The sequence below is a fragment of the Mesocricetus auratus genome, unplaced genomic scaffold (genome assembly GCF_017639785.1).
Source record: "Mesocricetus auratus isolate SY011 unplaced genomic scaffold, BCM_Maur_2.0 Super-Scaffold_100676, whole genome shotgun sequence".
NCBI lineage: Eukaryota > Metazoa > Chordata > Mammalia > Rodentia > Cricetidae > Mesocricetus > Mesocricetus auratus.
Genome location: NW_024429266.1, coordinates 31,570,916 through 31,588,537, shown reverse-complemented (window position 1 = coordinate 31,588,537; position 17,622 = coordinate 31,570,916). Strand labels below are relative to the sequence as shown.

The following is a 17,622-nucleotide window of genomic DNA, read 5'->3' as shown; positions in this document are numbered from 1 at the left end:
GACATTGGCCTGCCATGCGCCACACTGGGCGAGTGGAAGAGCCAGAATTTAGACCAGGGTATCTGGCCTCGGAACTACCAGTCAAAGGCACTGAGGTGACCTATTCTTGGGTCAAAGTTACTCTCAAAGAGCATTGTAGAACCCATGGCAGTGCTGTAAGCAGTATCAGTGTGAGCTGTTCGTCAGCTGTATTGGTTGGGATGGGCTAAGTGCTCGGTGGGGAGGAGAGAAAAACCAACTCAGTGGCTTCCCACAACAGCTAGGTTCTGCCCCATACTCATTCAGAGACATCTTCATCTCTGCTGTCCCCGGGCTCATGCTGTCCTTCCCAGGACATACAAGTAAACAGACAAGGAGAGGACCTTGGCCAGCATCCAATGGCTAAGGGATACAAAGGAGCTGCAAGGTCTTCTGGCCCACATCCAAAAAGGCAGTATGTAGGTACCCTTTTACAAGACATCACCTAGGTGACATTCTTAAGGACTTATTTGGAGAAAGCCTGGCAAGGTGAGCTGAGAAGAGGTTGATGCCAGTTCTGGCTCTGACTGTGCACGTTGTTAGTGGCTGACCTCCAGCAACAGACTCCAGACTCCTCACTAATGGACTAAAGGAGTCTTACCCAGTGGCCCATCTCAGGCTCTTCTAATCCAGGAAGCATGTTATAATAAAGTAACCTTTGATTATTTCTAAGAACTCTAGGTACCATAATCACTTCCATATTGACAATCTATTTGTATTTCTGTTCAAAACTGTAACCATAATTGCAACATTGATTCTGTAGGAAAATACTATCTATTTTCTTTCAACAATCAATTTCTAGTTATATATCATAAATGCATGCTTTAGGGCAAGAATAAGCCTCCACATTTTATTAGAAGTAGCTATGTGAAGCAGTGTATTACAATGGAGAAATATGCTTATTTTTATAATGTCTAGGGCTGGGCTTCAGTGACGAATATAATGTTCTGCATGCAGATTATTTGCCATGATCCAATAGGTTTTGTTCAACACAGTTCTTCCATGCATTAGAGGGTACCTACTCATTCTAGGTTAGCAGGGTAAGAAGTGTCACTAAATACAGCCCACGTCAGCAGAGTCAATACTACTGGCTAAGACTCCACTCTGTGCCCTCACTCTGTGCCTTGTGAGCTGCGTGATGTCATAACCACAGGGATTTTGTAAGGTTGGCGGTTTGAGAGCTGGGATGAAGTTTGGGTAGACAAGGTAGGATAAGGTTATTAGAGATGATGGGGGTCAGGAACTGCTTGATAGGATGCTTCTTTGTGGATAAAAGAAAATGTATATTTTCACATACATACACATACCTCCATTCAGACTCCTCATAGACCAGAGCTAAAAGGAGGAAAGCAGAGCGCAGGAATACTTCATGTCTTACAAGTTCTCCTCCTCACATCTGGAGAACATCTGAGCCAATCCTTGTGTCCCACCCTCTCCACCACTATCATCCTCTGTCCTGTCGCCATTCTCTCCAAACAATTGCAATGGTCTCCCATGTCTGCCTATCCAGTCTGTTTTCCCACACCTGTGTGGCAGCTCTTCCATGGAGTACATACTCATTGTAGCCTGGCTCTGCCTAAAACCCAAGGCTCTCGCAGCACGCACCAGCCTGTGTGCAGCCCTGGACACCGCCCTACAGCAACGTTTGACTCTCAGAGATCCCATTCACCCTCTCTGAGGAATGAATGACACCCGTGTACTCAGTCTTATAGGTCCCTAAGAGTGGTAGCAAGGCTTGGGCCTGCAAATGCCAGTCACTGTCCTGAAGCCTCACTGGTGAGCTCAACAGTCCTCTAAACACCAGCAAGTTTCCCTCAGGTGACCTTTCTCTCCCTTCTCTGGATGTCTGAGTCTAGAATTAAAGGCATAGACCTGGCAGCAAGCAGGAAACCCCTTGTGAAGCCCCTTTCACTTGGTGGGGTTAGAGGCTTCTTTTATAAATTTTTGTTATTTTTGAAATTATAATTACATTATTTCACCTTCCCCCTCTTCCCTCCAAACCCTCCCGTAACTCTCTCCTTGCTCTTTCAAATCCATGCCCTTGTCTTTCATTAATTGTTATATAATACAAACTACATAGCTAACCTGCTCAGTCTATATAGCAGTGGTTCCTCATCTTCCTAATGCTGAGACCCTTTTAATACAGTTCCTCGGGTTGTGGTGACCTCCAACAATAAAATTATTTTCATTGCTACTTCATAACCACAATTTTGCTACTGTTATGAATGATAATGTAAATATCTGTTTTCCAATGGTCTTAGGCGACCTCTGTGAAAAGGGCCACAACCTTCAGGATGAGAACCGCTACTTATGTTATTTGTACATATGTTTTCAGGGCTGACCATCTGGGATTGGATAACCAATTGGTATGCTCTTCCCTGGGAAAAACTATTTCTACTGCTCTTAGAATTCCTTAGTTGACTGTAGCTCCTTGTATGAGGTCAAGGCCTTGTGGTCTTTCTCCATACACGTTAGCATGTCCATTGTTGTTGTTGGACTCCCTTATCAGGAGCTTCCTAGATCCTGACAGTCAGTGTTATTGGTCAAGTCAACCTTCCTGCCCAGTGTTTATCAGCCCACATGAGGCTATTGGGTCACTAACTCATTCTTCTGTCAGGGAGTATGCTGGTTTAGTAAAGTCACGGCTGTAGGTTCTCCTCCAAGATCCATGATTTCCCTAGCCTCAGGTAGTTAGCTAGGTTGCCAATACCAGGTATGATTTCCCTCTTGATGAGTGGGTCTCAAATCTAATTTAGGAAAATGCTGGTTACCACCAAGATATGGGAGCCACTACTGTACCCTTCTGCTTACTGTGTCATGCCAGTCATTGTTGTGGTTCATAGGTGTCATAGCTGGATAAGGCTGATGGTTGGGTTGCCCCCCCCCTTCTTTGGAAGCTTCTTCAGGTACTGTTGTACATATGGAAAACGACTCAGCTGTTAATAAAAGTTAATTCATAAACTTTACAGGTAATGGATGGAACTAGAAAAGATCATATTGAGTGAGGTAACTCAGACATAGGAAGACAAATGTCACATGTTCTTCCTCATCTGATGCTCCTAGCTCCAAATCTTCAGATGTGAGTACACAGCCTAGAGTAACCGCAGAAACCAGGAAAGTAAAAACGGGACCACTTCTGGGGTGGGAGTGCAGGAAAAAATAAAGAAGGGGATAGCAAGGTACAAATAATCTGATGGTAACAACAAGAAAAATGGAGGGGGCAATAATTAGGAATGAGGAGGGAGATAAATATAGAAGGAGAGTAACATAATAGTAACAATGTCTGAAAAAGTCATAAGGAATCATACTAGTAACAATCTACCAAAAACCTATATATACACATCTGTATATAAATATTCATATATAGTTTAAATGACATTTTCCCATCTGGGTTTACAACGTTCCCTCCAAGCCAAAGACCACCTAACAAAAACATAGCCTGTATTAGAAGTCCTCTCCTGAGTCGTTGGCCAAGGCTATCCAAGAGATTTACAAGCCATACAGCCTGTTGCTGTTGTCCTTCGTTACCTCCCAGAGATGGAAAGTAAGTCCTTGTTGCTGTAGACATCGTGTACTTCAGACACAAGGTCCAGAAGCCCCTGAGCTGGAACTAACCTGGAAGCCTCCTCCCTGAAGACCAGCTTTTGGGGGTAGTGCCTCTTTAACAAGGACGGGGCTTGGAGGTAAGGGATGGAAAGCCAAAGCTCAAAGCTGAAATTAACTTGTCGTTATCGGAGATAACCTGCTGTTTTATGGATCATGTTTGTCTATTTCACAGTTTACAAAATGCATGAAATGGGGTGGGTCGTTCTGATCCTCACAGCATCATAGAGATGCTTACTAGCTTCACTTTGTAGTTGAGGTTCAATAACCACGGTCACACAGGTTAATCTGAGGCTTAAATCTTCTGGCTCTAATATCACTTTTCTCCTCCATCCCCTCACACGCAGACAGATAGAAGCTGTGGATAGACAGCAGTGAGTAAATGACTCTTTTCCTAGCTAGATACTACAGAGGATTGTAGAAATTAATGATATTTTGTTTCTAGGGAACTGAGGTAACTTCCTCCTAGTCTCTCTCTCTTTCAAAGCCACCCCCACAAGCACAAGCAGGAAGATTGATTGGCACCTATTGTTCACTTTACAAGAATAGATGAATGACATTTCTATGTCAGTGATACTTGAAGCAACAAAAGGAGAGAGGCTCTTCCAGTGACTTCTTTTGCATACTATCCCATGGAAGCCCTGACTTTTCATTCATACCACTGAGGAGATATTTGTTTCCTGAAAATGCTAATAACACAAAGCTCATAAATACTAATGAAATACTATAGATTAGCAGAGCTCAGCAAGTAACCTAGGGAGCCTAGACAAGAATTCTTAGATTAAAAAATATAAAGAATACCTTTTAATCAAAATTTCCCCAGACTGGGTTCCCAAACGTTAATGAGTACTCTGCCTGACTGTGTGGAGAGCTGACTCTAACAAGTACCTTTAAAAAATGCAGAAGTGAATTATTGACTTAGCTTTAGTTGAAAAGAAATCTATTTACTCAAAGGCTATTTTAGGTGCCACGGGATGGACGTGTTTAAGACAAAGGTGGGAGGGTAGGACAGCCTGGGACATTGAGATAAACACATCACTTAAATTCATGCTCCCATTTCAGCCAACTAAGCAATCTAAGTTGGAGTTTGCTTATTATATTTGTCTTTTATGGCACAATCCTTCAGTAATAATTGCCCTGGGTTCCAAGAGCTGGTGTCAGAAACCATAACTTTGTCATTCATTGCTGAACCTACTATGCCCAACAGACTCTGGCACAAATCAAATGTCCAATAAATGTTTGTAAATGGATAAAGGGCTCTCTTACAATATTTTACAGAACTTTGCAGATCTGTGATCTTTCCCTAAATGTCAGCTCGGATCTCCGTGACTGGCACAAAGCTCCCACACAAGACCCATTCTCTACCCTAGTCCTTGTCACTCCTCTTCCAGTCTCCTCCTCTCCCACTCTGGACTTGAGGCTCAATGGAAGGCAGCCTGTTCTTCCATTCATGTTCTAGACATTGCTCTGCCTGAGATGTTTAAATATCCTTTTTGCCCAGTTCTCCATCAAAATCCTACCTGGCTTTAGGAGAATCTTTAAGTGGTTGGAAACTGCCCTAATGCTCTCCATGGCTCAGTACCCTTTCTCTGGCTGATGCCTCCTCCTCCTTGCAGAGCCAGCACCACCTGATGCAGAACAGTTTATGAGTGAGTGTGGCTTGGTGTCACTGTATGTGAATCGCAGATACTGTGCAAGGGAGCCCTTGGTCCCAGGAAGGCTATGTGTGGGATCAAGTAAGAGGAGACAACCCAAATCTTCCCACAACAGAACAGAAATTTTTCTCTAAGTCAGTGGTTCTCAACCTGTGAGTTGAGACCCCTTGGGAGTCCCATATCAGATATCTGGCATATCAGATATTTATATTATGATTTATAGCTGTAACAATTTACAGTTATGAAGTAGCAACAAAATACTTTTATGGTTGGTGGTGACCACAACATGAAGAATTGTGTTAAAGGGTCGCAGCATTAGGAAAGTTGAGAACCACTGTTCTAAGTAAACCAAAAAATACTGGATATACAAGACTGAAGAAGACAACAGAAGTTCAGTGTGTGTGTGTGTGTGTGTGTGTGTGTGTGTGTGTGTGTGGCTGGGGCCACTGTGGAGTTCTGGCTTATGTGTGTTTGTGGCTGGAATTGGGAGTTGCCTGTGGAGTTACCACCAATGGTTACTTTTTTTTTCAGGGAGCCTGGAGTCTTGGAATTGAAATGGCGTGTAGGCAGAACAACATCGCCATTGTGGCATGCCTCCAGTGAGAGAACATGACTCTCCAGAGTACTTTTTACTTTGTTGCACGTTGAATTTTAGTTTGAGCTTACGCTTTCTGTAAATCCGAACTTAGGAAGGAGTTGGGTTTGTTCTGGGTCTTTGTGCATTAGGGAAGTGTCTTACAATAGGATATCAATCTCTTTGCAGAATGCTCTACAGTAGAATGGGATAATGCTTAAGTCAGTATGAGGACTAGCCAAGGATTCCAAGACTCTGCAAATCCTGGGCTGCTTGCCAAAAATGGGTTAATTCCATACAAAAGACTAGGAGGCCCGGAGCAATGCCTGTACACAGTTCACTCACTGGAAATCTGGAGCCAAACTTCCCAGAATGAGGAAGTCCAGCTCTGCCACTCATGTATCCTGCAACTTGTGCCTCTATCTCTAGTTGAAGGATGGAGGATGATAATATTGAGTCAGTGAGTGTGAAGTGAATCAATAGGTAGAATGTGCCTAGAACAATGCCTGGCACATAATAAATGCTTTAAAAACATAGGCTAAAGTCATCTTTGTACTTTTATAGCATTACTTCAGTTCCTGTGGGCCATAGGGTACAGTTATAGGTGCCAATCTTCACAAATACCATTTGGATCAAGGCCAAATATCAGCAGACCAGGCCAGGTGGAGCTAGGATAGGCATATGGCCACTGAATATATCGGACAATTATAGAGCATGTTATCTAAGGCATTATACCTCTTCTAAGGCACCTTGTAACCTACCACGATGTGAAGCCCATCCTTAGCCTCCAGGCAATAGCACCAAACCTGAATTAATCTGGAATTTGCAGCTCAGGATACGCACAGGGTGTCTGGTGCACCTGTCCACAGTACAGCATCATCCTATTCCTCACTTGAAAGACAACATGCCCGAACCACTCAGGAGTCTATGGCTGGACATTGTAAGTTCAAGCCTACACTGGCTGATGTATAGAGATCCTGTTTGTCAGCAAAGCATCAAGTAAAATGCAATATAATTCACATCATTATTATCCTCTGTCAGTGTCCTTGGGAGGATGCCATATTTATTACCTAAAACTCTGGGTGTTCCCTACAGTCCATGTATCCTCGGACATCCTGCTGCACCACCCTAAACCTTGTATAATCATCCTTAAGTGAAAGAACTGACCAGAAGTCTCCAGCCTGAAAAGCAGTTATTCTTGCTATTTGCATCCAGGGTAATGTGTTAACACAACAAGGGGTTTCCTCACTTTTTCTGAATCATGTCTGTTCCCAAAGTCATCTCTGATCACAAGAACCTGTGGATTCCAGAATCCATGGGACCTTCTGAGACTTCATATCTGAGTGCTACTCCCTGAGATGTATGTGGAAATGGGGAGACATGAAGACAGAGAACCTACTTGTAGGAGAATAGGAGGATGGCCCATCTTCCGAGCTTGGAATATGGGTCCCATTCCTGTTCCCAGCATCAGTACCCAGGGGTTGTTAGGCCTCTCTCCCTGGGGGAAAAAGGGCTCCGTAGCGAAGAGGCTGGGAAGGTTTGCTTTGAAGCAGCAAGTGGGATGATAAAGAGAGAGAAGGCAGAAAGGACCAGATTCAGGAGTAGGGTATAAGGAGAAAGGGAGCTAGGGAGTTGGAAAAAGAGCAAGCACCCAGTAAGCGTTGCAGGGATGTGGCAAGATGAGGACCTCTTAGTCGAGAAGAGGAAATCTCATCCTGTGTTTAAGCTTTAGGAAGCATTACAAATGATAAGCTGTGTTCCTACGGAGTCATACATGGAGCTATCATATGGGAAATACACACTCATCACCTGCCAGGTGAGCTACAGTTGAGGAAAGACTGAGACTTGTCACTTTAGAGGACACATGGGGAGAATTAACCAGAAAGCACATGGTATACACACTGATTAGTTTATCCAACAACTGCTGAGCACCTAGTGTGTACCAGGTCTGACATAACATTAATTCTTTTATCTTAAGTCTAATATCATGTGTGTCCATTATGAGAATAGGTTAATGGCTATTGACTCATTATATGCACTCTGCAAATTGTTAATTCCTTTTCCTTTTTAAGCATAAAGCCACCGACACTGTGAAAATGATGGACCATCCCTCTGCATTTCTCTTGAATTGTCTGTTTTACTCTCTCCAGGTGTTCCTTGCTGGCGTGCCCAAACCTGAAGCCGAGAGAGGAATCAATGACAAGTGGCCAGCACTGTGTCCTCTGGACCCCAGGGCTTGTTAGATAATTGAATCCTTAGGCCCCACACTAGCCCAGCACCATGGAGAGAAACAGTTCCTTCTTCAACTCTATCTGGGAAACCATTCGAACCAGACATGAAAGGGGCATCTTCAACACCATCTGCCTGGCTGTCCTCCTGGGGCTGCCCCTAGTGGTGGTTCTTACCCTCCTCTTCGTCTGCTGCCATTGCTGCTGCAGCAGGCCACCCAAGAGTGCTCAACAGCCAGACCAAAACAGGAAGAAGAAAAAGAAGAAGAAGAAAAAGGATGAAGACCTCTGGATCTCTATTCAACCCAAGCTCCTCCAGATGGATAAGAGGCCATCACTGCCTATCTAAAGCAAGGAAGCGGGGTGAGCTCCCCTTTGAGTCCAGCCTCCTTCCAACCACAGAGACTTGGGAGGAGCCTTAATAGTGATGCACTCATGCCTACAGATTACTTAACCAAGGAACACATCAGACTGAGCATCCCAATGGATGGGAGCATATGGACAAGTCTTACACTGTCTTGGCAGCTATGTGTCCAATAACAGTGCTCTGTGTTGTAGTCCCAAGCATGTACTACACTGTCTCTGGTATACTCTATCACAAAAGCACAGAAAACATGTATACATGCACTTTAGAAGGAGTCTGAGTACATACACATAGCCACTATGTGTATGTATATTTGGACAACAGGTACACGGGACAGCATATTCTGTTTATCATGTGGCCATTTAATATGTACTTTGCTCAAATATACACACTTACAAAAATGTCTTACGGGAAGACATGTCCAGATTTAGACATGTATGCACAATTAAATAGCCATGCAAGGCCCTATGCACTGTCCATATACCATTCAGGTTGGAGGTGGGTGCTTTCCTATTCCTATACCTACATAGTATTTCACTGGAAATACATTTGAACATTCCAGCAACTTGGTACAGAACCCCATCCCAGTGTATATTGATACAGATAGTGGTTCCTATATGCTTCTGACCTTTTACCTGTGCCTAAAAGTTTAAAGTATGATTCCAAATCCATTAATTAGCTCTCTCCTTGCAACTCTCAACAAGGTCCTCATTACCACCGGCAGGCATTTAATGTGGTTCAAGACCTCTCGGGGACATTACCCCGTAACTACTCAGCAAGGTGCCCTTTTCTAAGCAGTGATGAACAGCTCTTGGCAGTGACTACTAGAAATCTATGGAAACCCATGAATTCTCTTCAATGGGCTGCAGTAATGTGCCCAAGCAATGTACATACAGATAAAACAGGTAAGGAGATGCCCCACATGAGTCATCTGTGTTCTGTGTGGATAAAGGTTTTCAGATAGGAAAAAGACAAGTCCAATCAAAAGCAGCACATGCCCTGGAAGCAATCCGCTGCACTTGGACCATTACATGGTGTGCTGCAGGCGCAATGTAGAAGCCATAGTTTGAACAAAAGATTGAACTGTAAAGTCATCTGTTGCTATTTATGTTGATGCTCAGGCAAATACCTTGTACACAATAGGTACTCATAACTGTGGGTGAATATACAATGATGTTAAGGATAAACTTGTAATACCTCACAGTTCCCCATCAAGTGACCTGCTCTTTTAAGATACTCCACTAACGGCTACAAAAGATGAGACTAGATATTGAGACCAGTGTTGTGTTGACACATGTGCCCTAGGGTACCTGTGGGCATACCCATAAGATCTTTTCTGAGTGGAGGAGATCCTTTCCTCCCCAGGCTAAGAGAATGAACTGCTTGGTGTTTTGATTATATTGTGGCCATGTTACTAAGGCAGAGAATTCCCAACTAACAGCTCATTTGCACAGCTACTGGGGAGTTCCTTAAATACTTCCCCCCATGGAGACCATTATAGAAAGTGCCAAATCACTGTCTAATTAATGGCATAACCAAATTATGATGTGACAGTAACAAGAAAAATCCTTGAATGTGATGAGACTGTGAATGGAAAGCTGTACTCTGCTTGCTCACTTGGGCTAAACGGTAGTCACGGTTCCACTCCAGGCGAGTGGAGGATGGCTAGCTAGTAGTGGCTCTTAAACCTGGGTCTTCTAACAGCCAGAGCAGTCATATTCACTCTCTAATCCTATAAAACCTCAGCGTCCCTAGCAAACAGGCCTCTTTGACAAGAGCATCCTGATTCTCTGCCCCTTTGTCACACGGGGAGCTCGTTGTGATGCACCTGACTATCCTCCACATGTCACGGAATAGTCTGGCTTCTCCCCATACCACACGTCCCTCTCTCTGCCAGTTGCTACCCACCAGGTGTCCTTCCCACCTCTAACTTTCAGTCACCCTAAGACAGAAGACCTGGGGTAGAGGTGGAGCCAGACGCGCAGATGGGATGTCAGATAAGTCTGCAAGAATGGATCACCAGGATCAGGGACCACACAAATAACATGGTTTCTGTGACAACTGGGCTGCCAGTTTGAATCAAGACAGAAGACAGTTGTCACTGATGCTATAACAAGGCCTCTGTCTCCAGGCACAGTGTACCTACTGCTTTCTAATCAAATGGACTCAAGCCGGTTCCTGTCACAAATCACCCGGGATGTCAATTCTCAGTTGTTTCCATTCCCTGGAATCCAGAAGTCCCAACCCTGATTGGATCACCAGTTTCTGACCCCTTCCTGTCACAACTTCTCTGACAGCCTTTATGGAAAACCTAGGATGGTTCAGGAGCAATGACATGAAAGGCCCCCACATTGACACTGGGGAGCAGAAGCCCAAAGCGGTGCCTGGTGTCCTGTCTTCCTGCTTCACGCTTTTCCATTCTTGTTGCTTCTTCTCCCTGCATCGTGCCGGTTCATTCCTCGTGACTCTCCACTTTTTCCCCACAGTCCATCCCAGAGCTGCCACAGATACAGTCAAGGGGTGGGGGTGGGTGCTCAGGACCTGTGTCTGCCTGACCCATCTGGGGAGCTTAAATTATTGGAGAACATAAGAGGCTTGGGGGGGGGGGCTGGAGGGATGGCTCAGCAATCAAGAGCACCTGCTGCTCTTGTAGAAGATCCAGGTGCCAGGTACACACATGGTGCACATGTATACATGCAGGAAAACACTTGTACATGTAAAATAAATGTCTTAAAATCTTCCTTAAGGAGGATTCATTCATAAAGAGGCCTTCTAAACCGCCACAGACTTGGGGAGGGGTCCCTCCCCATGCTGGACTCCTAGTCTGCCTTGAACACACTCAGATATGGTCAGAGGGGTCTTTATCCATTGTTCAATGAATTCTTTTGATTTCTTGGGAGGAGGAAAAGGAACAGGAAAATGTAAAGAAAGGGCAGTCACTTTTCCAAGAAGAATATATAAATGATCAAAGTTGTACAGTATTTGTCAGTGTTTTTCTGTAAAATCAAATACATATGAAGTTTATTTAAATAAATATTTTGAAACTGAGATCCTCCTTGCATGTTGGAGTGAGTTACTTGATGTCCTATCACTAAGATAATATTCTCACTCAGAAATGACAGATGGAGTGATTCTCCCTGATTGGTCACTGCCCTCCTAGAATCTCAGGTCCAAGGACCAGGAATGCTACATCTCTCCCCTCTATGCAAAACAAGAAACTATGAAGACTGAACTGGGTAATTGATGGCTGCAGAAAAACATACCGATATTCCCTGGAGACACTTAGAAAGCATTTCTCCAGTGAAGTTGACCAGTGTCTTCTTATAGGAAAAGAAGAAATATTAAAGATCTTAAAAATAAATCAGGCCCTCTGGGTTAATCTGTTGCTGTGAAACAAAGGATAAGGACCCTGCAGTAGCTTTTAGGGACACAGATGCATGTGTCTATGTGCACGTATTATATAAGCATATATACCCTTTTTCTAAGTCAACCACAACTTTGCGATAGTTCGAAAAGGAAGTGATTTAGATGGTCCTGGTTCCTCTCACCCCCATGCTTAGCTTGTCATTAAAGTAGAAGCCACCTAGAGTGCTGGCAAACAAAAGCACGAAGTTCTCTACCAACACTGCCCAGTCTGCTACTATTAGCCACATGTGGCTTAGTTCACTAAATTTAAATCAAATTAAAATCCAGAGCTCAATGAGGACAGCCATATTTCAAGTGCTCAATAGCCACCCCATGGCTTCACCACCCAAAGTGGCATGGGGTTATCATCTTCTAGAAAGAGTAGTCACATGTTTGTGCACAGCTGTGCTGTCTTAGTGGGAGCCTGAGAAGGGAGACCCACGGCACAGCTGCATGTTTTGTCATCTTGCCCAAGGCAGACTGTTTCACTGTTGATTCCTGTGCTCCTTCTCCTGTCACTACACATCCGTGACAACCAGGGAGCAGAGTCTTGAGTCAGCCTGCCAGTCATTCCTCCGGGACATTGCAAAACTTCCCAATGCAGAGGAGGGGCTGCCCAGAGGGCCACAGCATACCTCCCAGGCTCCTCATAAGCTCACCACTCCCTGAAGGCCCCTCAGCAACACCTGCCCAGACCCGCCCATACTCTGGGAACTGCACAATGCAATCATTCCTCAGCATTCTCAACTCACTGGAGTACTCCACTGGCTGCTTGCCCTTTGGCCTTAGGATTATTCTTGAATTCAAAGTCGCAGGAAAACAAAACCGAACAAAATAAACCACTTTGAACAACATACCGTATCTGCCTTAGGTTCAACTCATTGAGATGTTTTCAGATCCCCTTGGGGACAAGAATCACACATTATTCAGCAATGGCAGGGCATACACATGAGAATATTTGCGCTTTTACTATGTGCCAAGTCCAGTGAGCCCCCAGTAATGAGAATCTGTCCTGAGAGGTCACAACCTGCCTAAAGGAACAGACCACTACAATATAGTGTGCTCATTGCTGTCCCAGAGGGACACATGCCACAAGGCTGGCATTGGATCAAGCTAACAAAGAGTCACACTGGGGTGAACTGAGAGGGGAGGTCACCACTGGCAGAATGGATGAGAGTCCCTCATTGTGAGGTAGAACTCAAGACTAGGATGGTCCAGATCCTGATGCCCACACCAGCTCTTACTCTGTGTTGTCATCTACTAAGACATATCTTCAAAAATTAAACAGGAAGAATGCACATGAAACATTTAGCATCGCAACTGGCTTGGGGAAAGTGCTCAAGTGTTGCAAATGTGACTAGAAGGAAAATCATGGTTTGTGTTCTAGAAATCAAAGGAGAAACTTCCAGAGGAGGGAATCAGATTATCTCTTTGGCTTTCACTCACCTTTCTCTGTCTCCCTTTCATCATCCTGTTGACCATTCATGGAAAACCAGCCTTGGGACTGGCTAGTCCTATACTCCTATTGAGGAAAAAGAAGAGTCAAAAGTTTAGAATGATGATAGAAAGCCTTAAGACACAAACGCTCACCTACCCCTCCAGGGCCTTGTAGCACATAGGTACCACTCATGATCACATACGATTCCTACTTCACAAACACAGAAAATGAGGCTCCAAGAAAAGAAACCAGCAATGGAAACCATAGTCTTCTTCAGGTGCTTCATGGGTCTGTAAGGCTCCAATGTCCTTTTCATGTGTTCCACAGCAAGCCCCGCCCACCTCCTTGGCCTCTCCTCATTAAACCTAATGATTTTTACTAACCAAAAACAAAGAACAGCATTTATTTAATTTTCTTTAAACTTACAATCTGGGCTGTACAGATGGTTCAATGGTCAAGAGCACTTGTTGTTCTTGAAGAGACCCAGGTTTGGTTCCCAGCACCACATGGCAGGCCACAACCATCTGTGACTTCAATTTCAGGACTTCCCATGTTTTCTTCTGGACTCTATAGACACCAGGGTTGTGCTGGTGCATATACATGTATGAATACTTGTGCACACAAAATAAAATAATTAAGTCTAAGACAAATCTCTTTTCAAAATTTAAAAACCGGGGGAGGCAAGCCAAATGTAAAAATAACTAAAGTTTACAGTACTACGTCACAACTATTCTATCTTTGCCCTTAAAATTATATAGAAGTTCACCTATTCTATAATGAGCAGGGTTTGTGAGCTAATCCAGGAACCTTATTTACATAACACTGGGACTGGAACTCAAAGCATCCACAGAAACAATCAACTCACACAGGCACTTTGGGAAGAGTTTGGAAATACCCCTGGAACTGTCTACTGACTGCCCAGCCCAATGCACTGAGGTAGAGGGGTTGGGGGGTAGACAGAGCCAAGGACCCACTAGGCAACACGCTCCAGGGAATGCCTGCATACCTGTTGTGCTAGTCCAGACACAACACTTCCTTGAGCAACCACTAAGTTCAGGCCACATGCTGACTGGACCCCACTGCCCATCTCTCCAGAGAATGTTACACAAGAAGGAAGAAAAGTATGGACCCCTCCAGAACTTTCCCCATGTGTAGGAACTTTTCGCTTGAACCAAGAGTCGCCTCGTAAGGCAACACTGCCATCTGCTGGCAAGACTAGGTATGGCAGGCCTCTTGCCCCTGGCGGCGGGATCCAACCATATTGATTGGCTCCCATTGACATGAGCTCTCTTGATCCTCTCTATCGCCCTGGTGAAAGGCTTAAAGCAGTGAATGACTTGTCATGTTTTTTAAAGTGGAGTGGGGACATTTTCTCGGGACTAAATGTCATCAGCAGTTTTTCACCGTCTTTTCTTTTTCTTTCAGTTCCTTGCCTGTCTTTTTGTCTGCATGTTCTCGATTTGCACAGCCCACACCTGCTTTTTTCTTTCCTTTATCACCATTCTTTGAAAATCCTATCCTTCCCTCTCCCTCCCTCTCCCTCCCTCTCCCTCCCTCTCCCCCTCTCCCCCCCCTGTGTGTGTGTGTGTGTGTGTGTGTGTGTGTGTGTGTGTGTGTGTGTGTGTGGTCTCCCCTCCTCTCCCTCCCTCTCTCCTGCTGCAATGTTTCTAGCTTTTGTAATCCTTGAATTCCTGATAATTCTAAGTTATACAACAGAGTGCTTGAATTTACTTGACAAACATAAATGCCGCGCATTTGCAGAGGAAGCAGCCATGACACACAACTAGTCCCAAGCTCCTTGGTTCACCAGCAGCTCTTGAAGGTGGTTCACCTTAAATCCCGCTGACTCTACAGCTCTCTCCCCAACACAGACCAAAGGAATCCTTACCTCTTGCTGGAACTAGTAAGGCGCCTGTGAGCTGCTCTGGGAGCCTCCATCCTTTCCCTATGCCCCACCCATGGAGGATGGTTAAGGGCATAGGATACCATCAGATAGGAGGAATGACTCCCGGTGTTCTGTATCACAGTGGAGTAACCGGTTGACAAGGATTAACCGCATGTTTCAAAGTAACTAATAGAGAGGATTTTGTGTGTTCTCAACACTAAGATATGATAAATGTCTGAAGTGAGGCATATGTCAGTCACACTGATCTGATCGTGTCACACTGCATATGCATATTGAAGTGTCACACTTCACCCCATCAATATGTGTCGATTAAAAGGAGCCTGAGGAGTGGGGAGACAGCTCAGTGGGTAAATAGATTGCTACCCAGGTGTGAGGGCTTGAGGTAAATGCCAGTTCGGCGTGGCAGCCCACCTGAAGTCAGGCTTTACTCGCACACTCACGAGGCAGAACAAGCTGAGTGGCTCCACTGGCCAAACCTGTGAGGTGTGGGTTCAGAGAGAGAGCTGTCTTAGTAAATAAAGTAGAAAGTAACCAAGAGATATGCAGGGCCTCCACACACGCATTCCCACCCATGTTCATATATGCAGGTGCGCGCGCGCGCGCACACACACACACACACACCCCAGTGATTCTCTTTCCCCTTAAGTCACGACCATCCTGATTAGTTTCCAAGCTGTCTTCTCACACTTCTGGGAGCTGACCAGGGGCAGTCGTTGGCTTGCTCTCTACCTGTGCATGTACAGAATGACAACACTCTGGAAACTTTACCAAAGTTGGTGGGACAGATGTCCTGGCCCCTGCTCTGCTCCTGGCTTCTAGTGTATCCCCGCTCCTCAAACCTCTGTTCACTTTGGGTCATCCTGAAGCACGGGGTGGCTTCCTTTAAGTTTCAAAGCTTCCAGGATTCATAACTTAGGTCTAAGGACAGTGTTTGAACCGCTCTGAAAAGCAGATCTACCAGGAGCCCATTTCATTGGCCCATATAAATGAACTGCTGGGCTGGCCATGTTAGAGCAAGCGGCAGCATGGAGGAAGGTTGGGGCCCGCTCTCTAAACACTCTTTAAAAATGAATTTCCTGCCGGGCAGTGGTGGCACGTGCCTTTAACCCCAGTACTCAGGAGGCAGAGGCAGGCAGATGTCTGTGAGTTTGAGACCAGCCTGATCTACAAGAGTTAGTTCCAGGACAGCCTCCAAAGCCACTGAGAAACCCTGTCTGGAAAAACCAAAACAAAAATTTCCTTCCCTACTCACAGTGGAATCTTTGAAGGTCGGTGTCTTGGTTAGGGTTTTAGTTGCTGTGAAGAGACACCATGACCACAGCAACTCTTTTACAATAAACATTTAATTGGGGCTGTCTTACCGTTTCAGAGGTTTGGTCCATTATCATCAGAGCAGGACATGGCAGCCTGCAGGCAACCATGGTGCCGGAGGGGCTAAGAGCTCTACATCTTGACCCACAGGCAACGGGAAGCAACTGTGACCCACACTGAATGCAGCTTGAGAAAAGGAGACCTCAAAGCCCAGCCCTGTAGTGACACACTTCCTCCTTCAAGACCACACCTCCTTCAAGCCATGCCTCCTAATAGTTCCACTCCCTTGGGGGGTCACTTTCTTTCAAACCATCATAGTCAACTAAAGATTTCTCCATAGCAACATAGAACTTCGTTATTTATGCCAAGGAAGCTGAAACAACTCCAGTCTCCCACATGTCACTTGAGTGACCAGCAGTGGGATAGCCCCTGGGTCAATGAACCTGAGATGTACATGGCATCATCTGGAGTGATCAAAGCCTCCTCCAGAAGTAGCTTTCATAGCAGAGCTACCCAGAAAGGGCACCGATGCTAGCAGTAGTTTCAATGAGTCATAACATCTGAGAGGGGAGACCACCAAGCTCTACCTATGGTGGCTTGAATAAGAATGGCCCCATAGGCTCCTATATTTGAATGTTTGACCATTAGGGAGTGGCACTACTTAAGAAGGATTAGGAGGAGTGGCCTTGTTGAAGTAGGTGCAGCCTACTTGAAGAAGTGTGCCACTGACTGGTGGCCTTTGATGTTTCCTAAATCAGGCCCAATGCCTTTCTCTCTTCCTGCTGCCTGCAGATCTGGATTTAAAACTCTCAGCTACGTTTCCAGTACCAAGTCTTCCTGCAGGTCACCATGCTTCCTGCTGAGATGACAATGGACTAAACCTCTGAGACTGTAAGCAAGACCAGTTAAACACTTTCTTGTATCACAGTTGCTGTGGCCGTGGTGTCTCTTCACAGCAGTGGAACACTGACTAAGACAGTGTCTTAACAAGCACATGTAAGAAGCCTGTTAATAGTTGAGGGTCTTGCTACTGTTGGCCATCTCTGGCTCCAGGCCAATTTAATCCACTTTTCCAAGGAAGCAGTTTCTTGCCTAAAGGTTTGAACAGGCCAGGATGAGC

The 17,622-nt window shown here is 45.0% G+C and overlaps 2 protein-coding genes across 3 annotated transcripts in view; one reads left to right on the top strand and one right to left on the bottom strand.

Annotated features, from left to right (window-relative positions):
- Kiaa0040 (KIAA0040 ortholog) overlaps window positions 1–11,490 on the top strand; it is a 33,545-nt gene extending 22,055 nt beyond the window's left edge. For both annotated transcript variants that reach the window (XM_013114253.3, XM_013114252.3), the window contains one exon: window positions 8,001–11,490. In XM_013114253.3, coding sequence (XP_012969707.1) covers window positions 8,131–8,427 — 297 coding nt within the window. In that variant the 5' untranslated portion in view covers window positions 8,001–8,130 and the 3' untranslated portion in view covers window positions 8,428–11,490. The remainder of the gene's footprint in view (window positions 1–8,000) is intronic.
- The window catches only part of LOC110341105, a 33,815-nt gene extending 17,078 nt beyond the window's left edge, over window positions 1–16,737 (bottom strand). The window contains exons 1-2 of the mRNA XM_021227888.2: window positions 16,553–16,737; window positions 13,294–13,369 (exon numbers count right to left, since the gene is read on the bottom strand). Of these exons, the coding sequence (XP_021083547.1) occupies window positions 13,294–13,369; window positions 16,553–16,612 (136 nt within the window). The 5' untranslated portion in view covers window positions 16,613–16,737. The remainder of the gene's footprint in view (window positions 1–13,293; window positions 13,370–16,552) is intronic.
- Window positions 16,738–17,622: the final 885 nt, after the last annotated feature.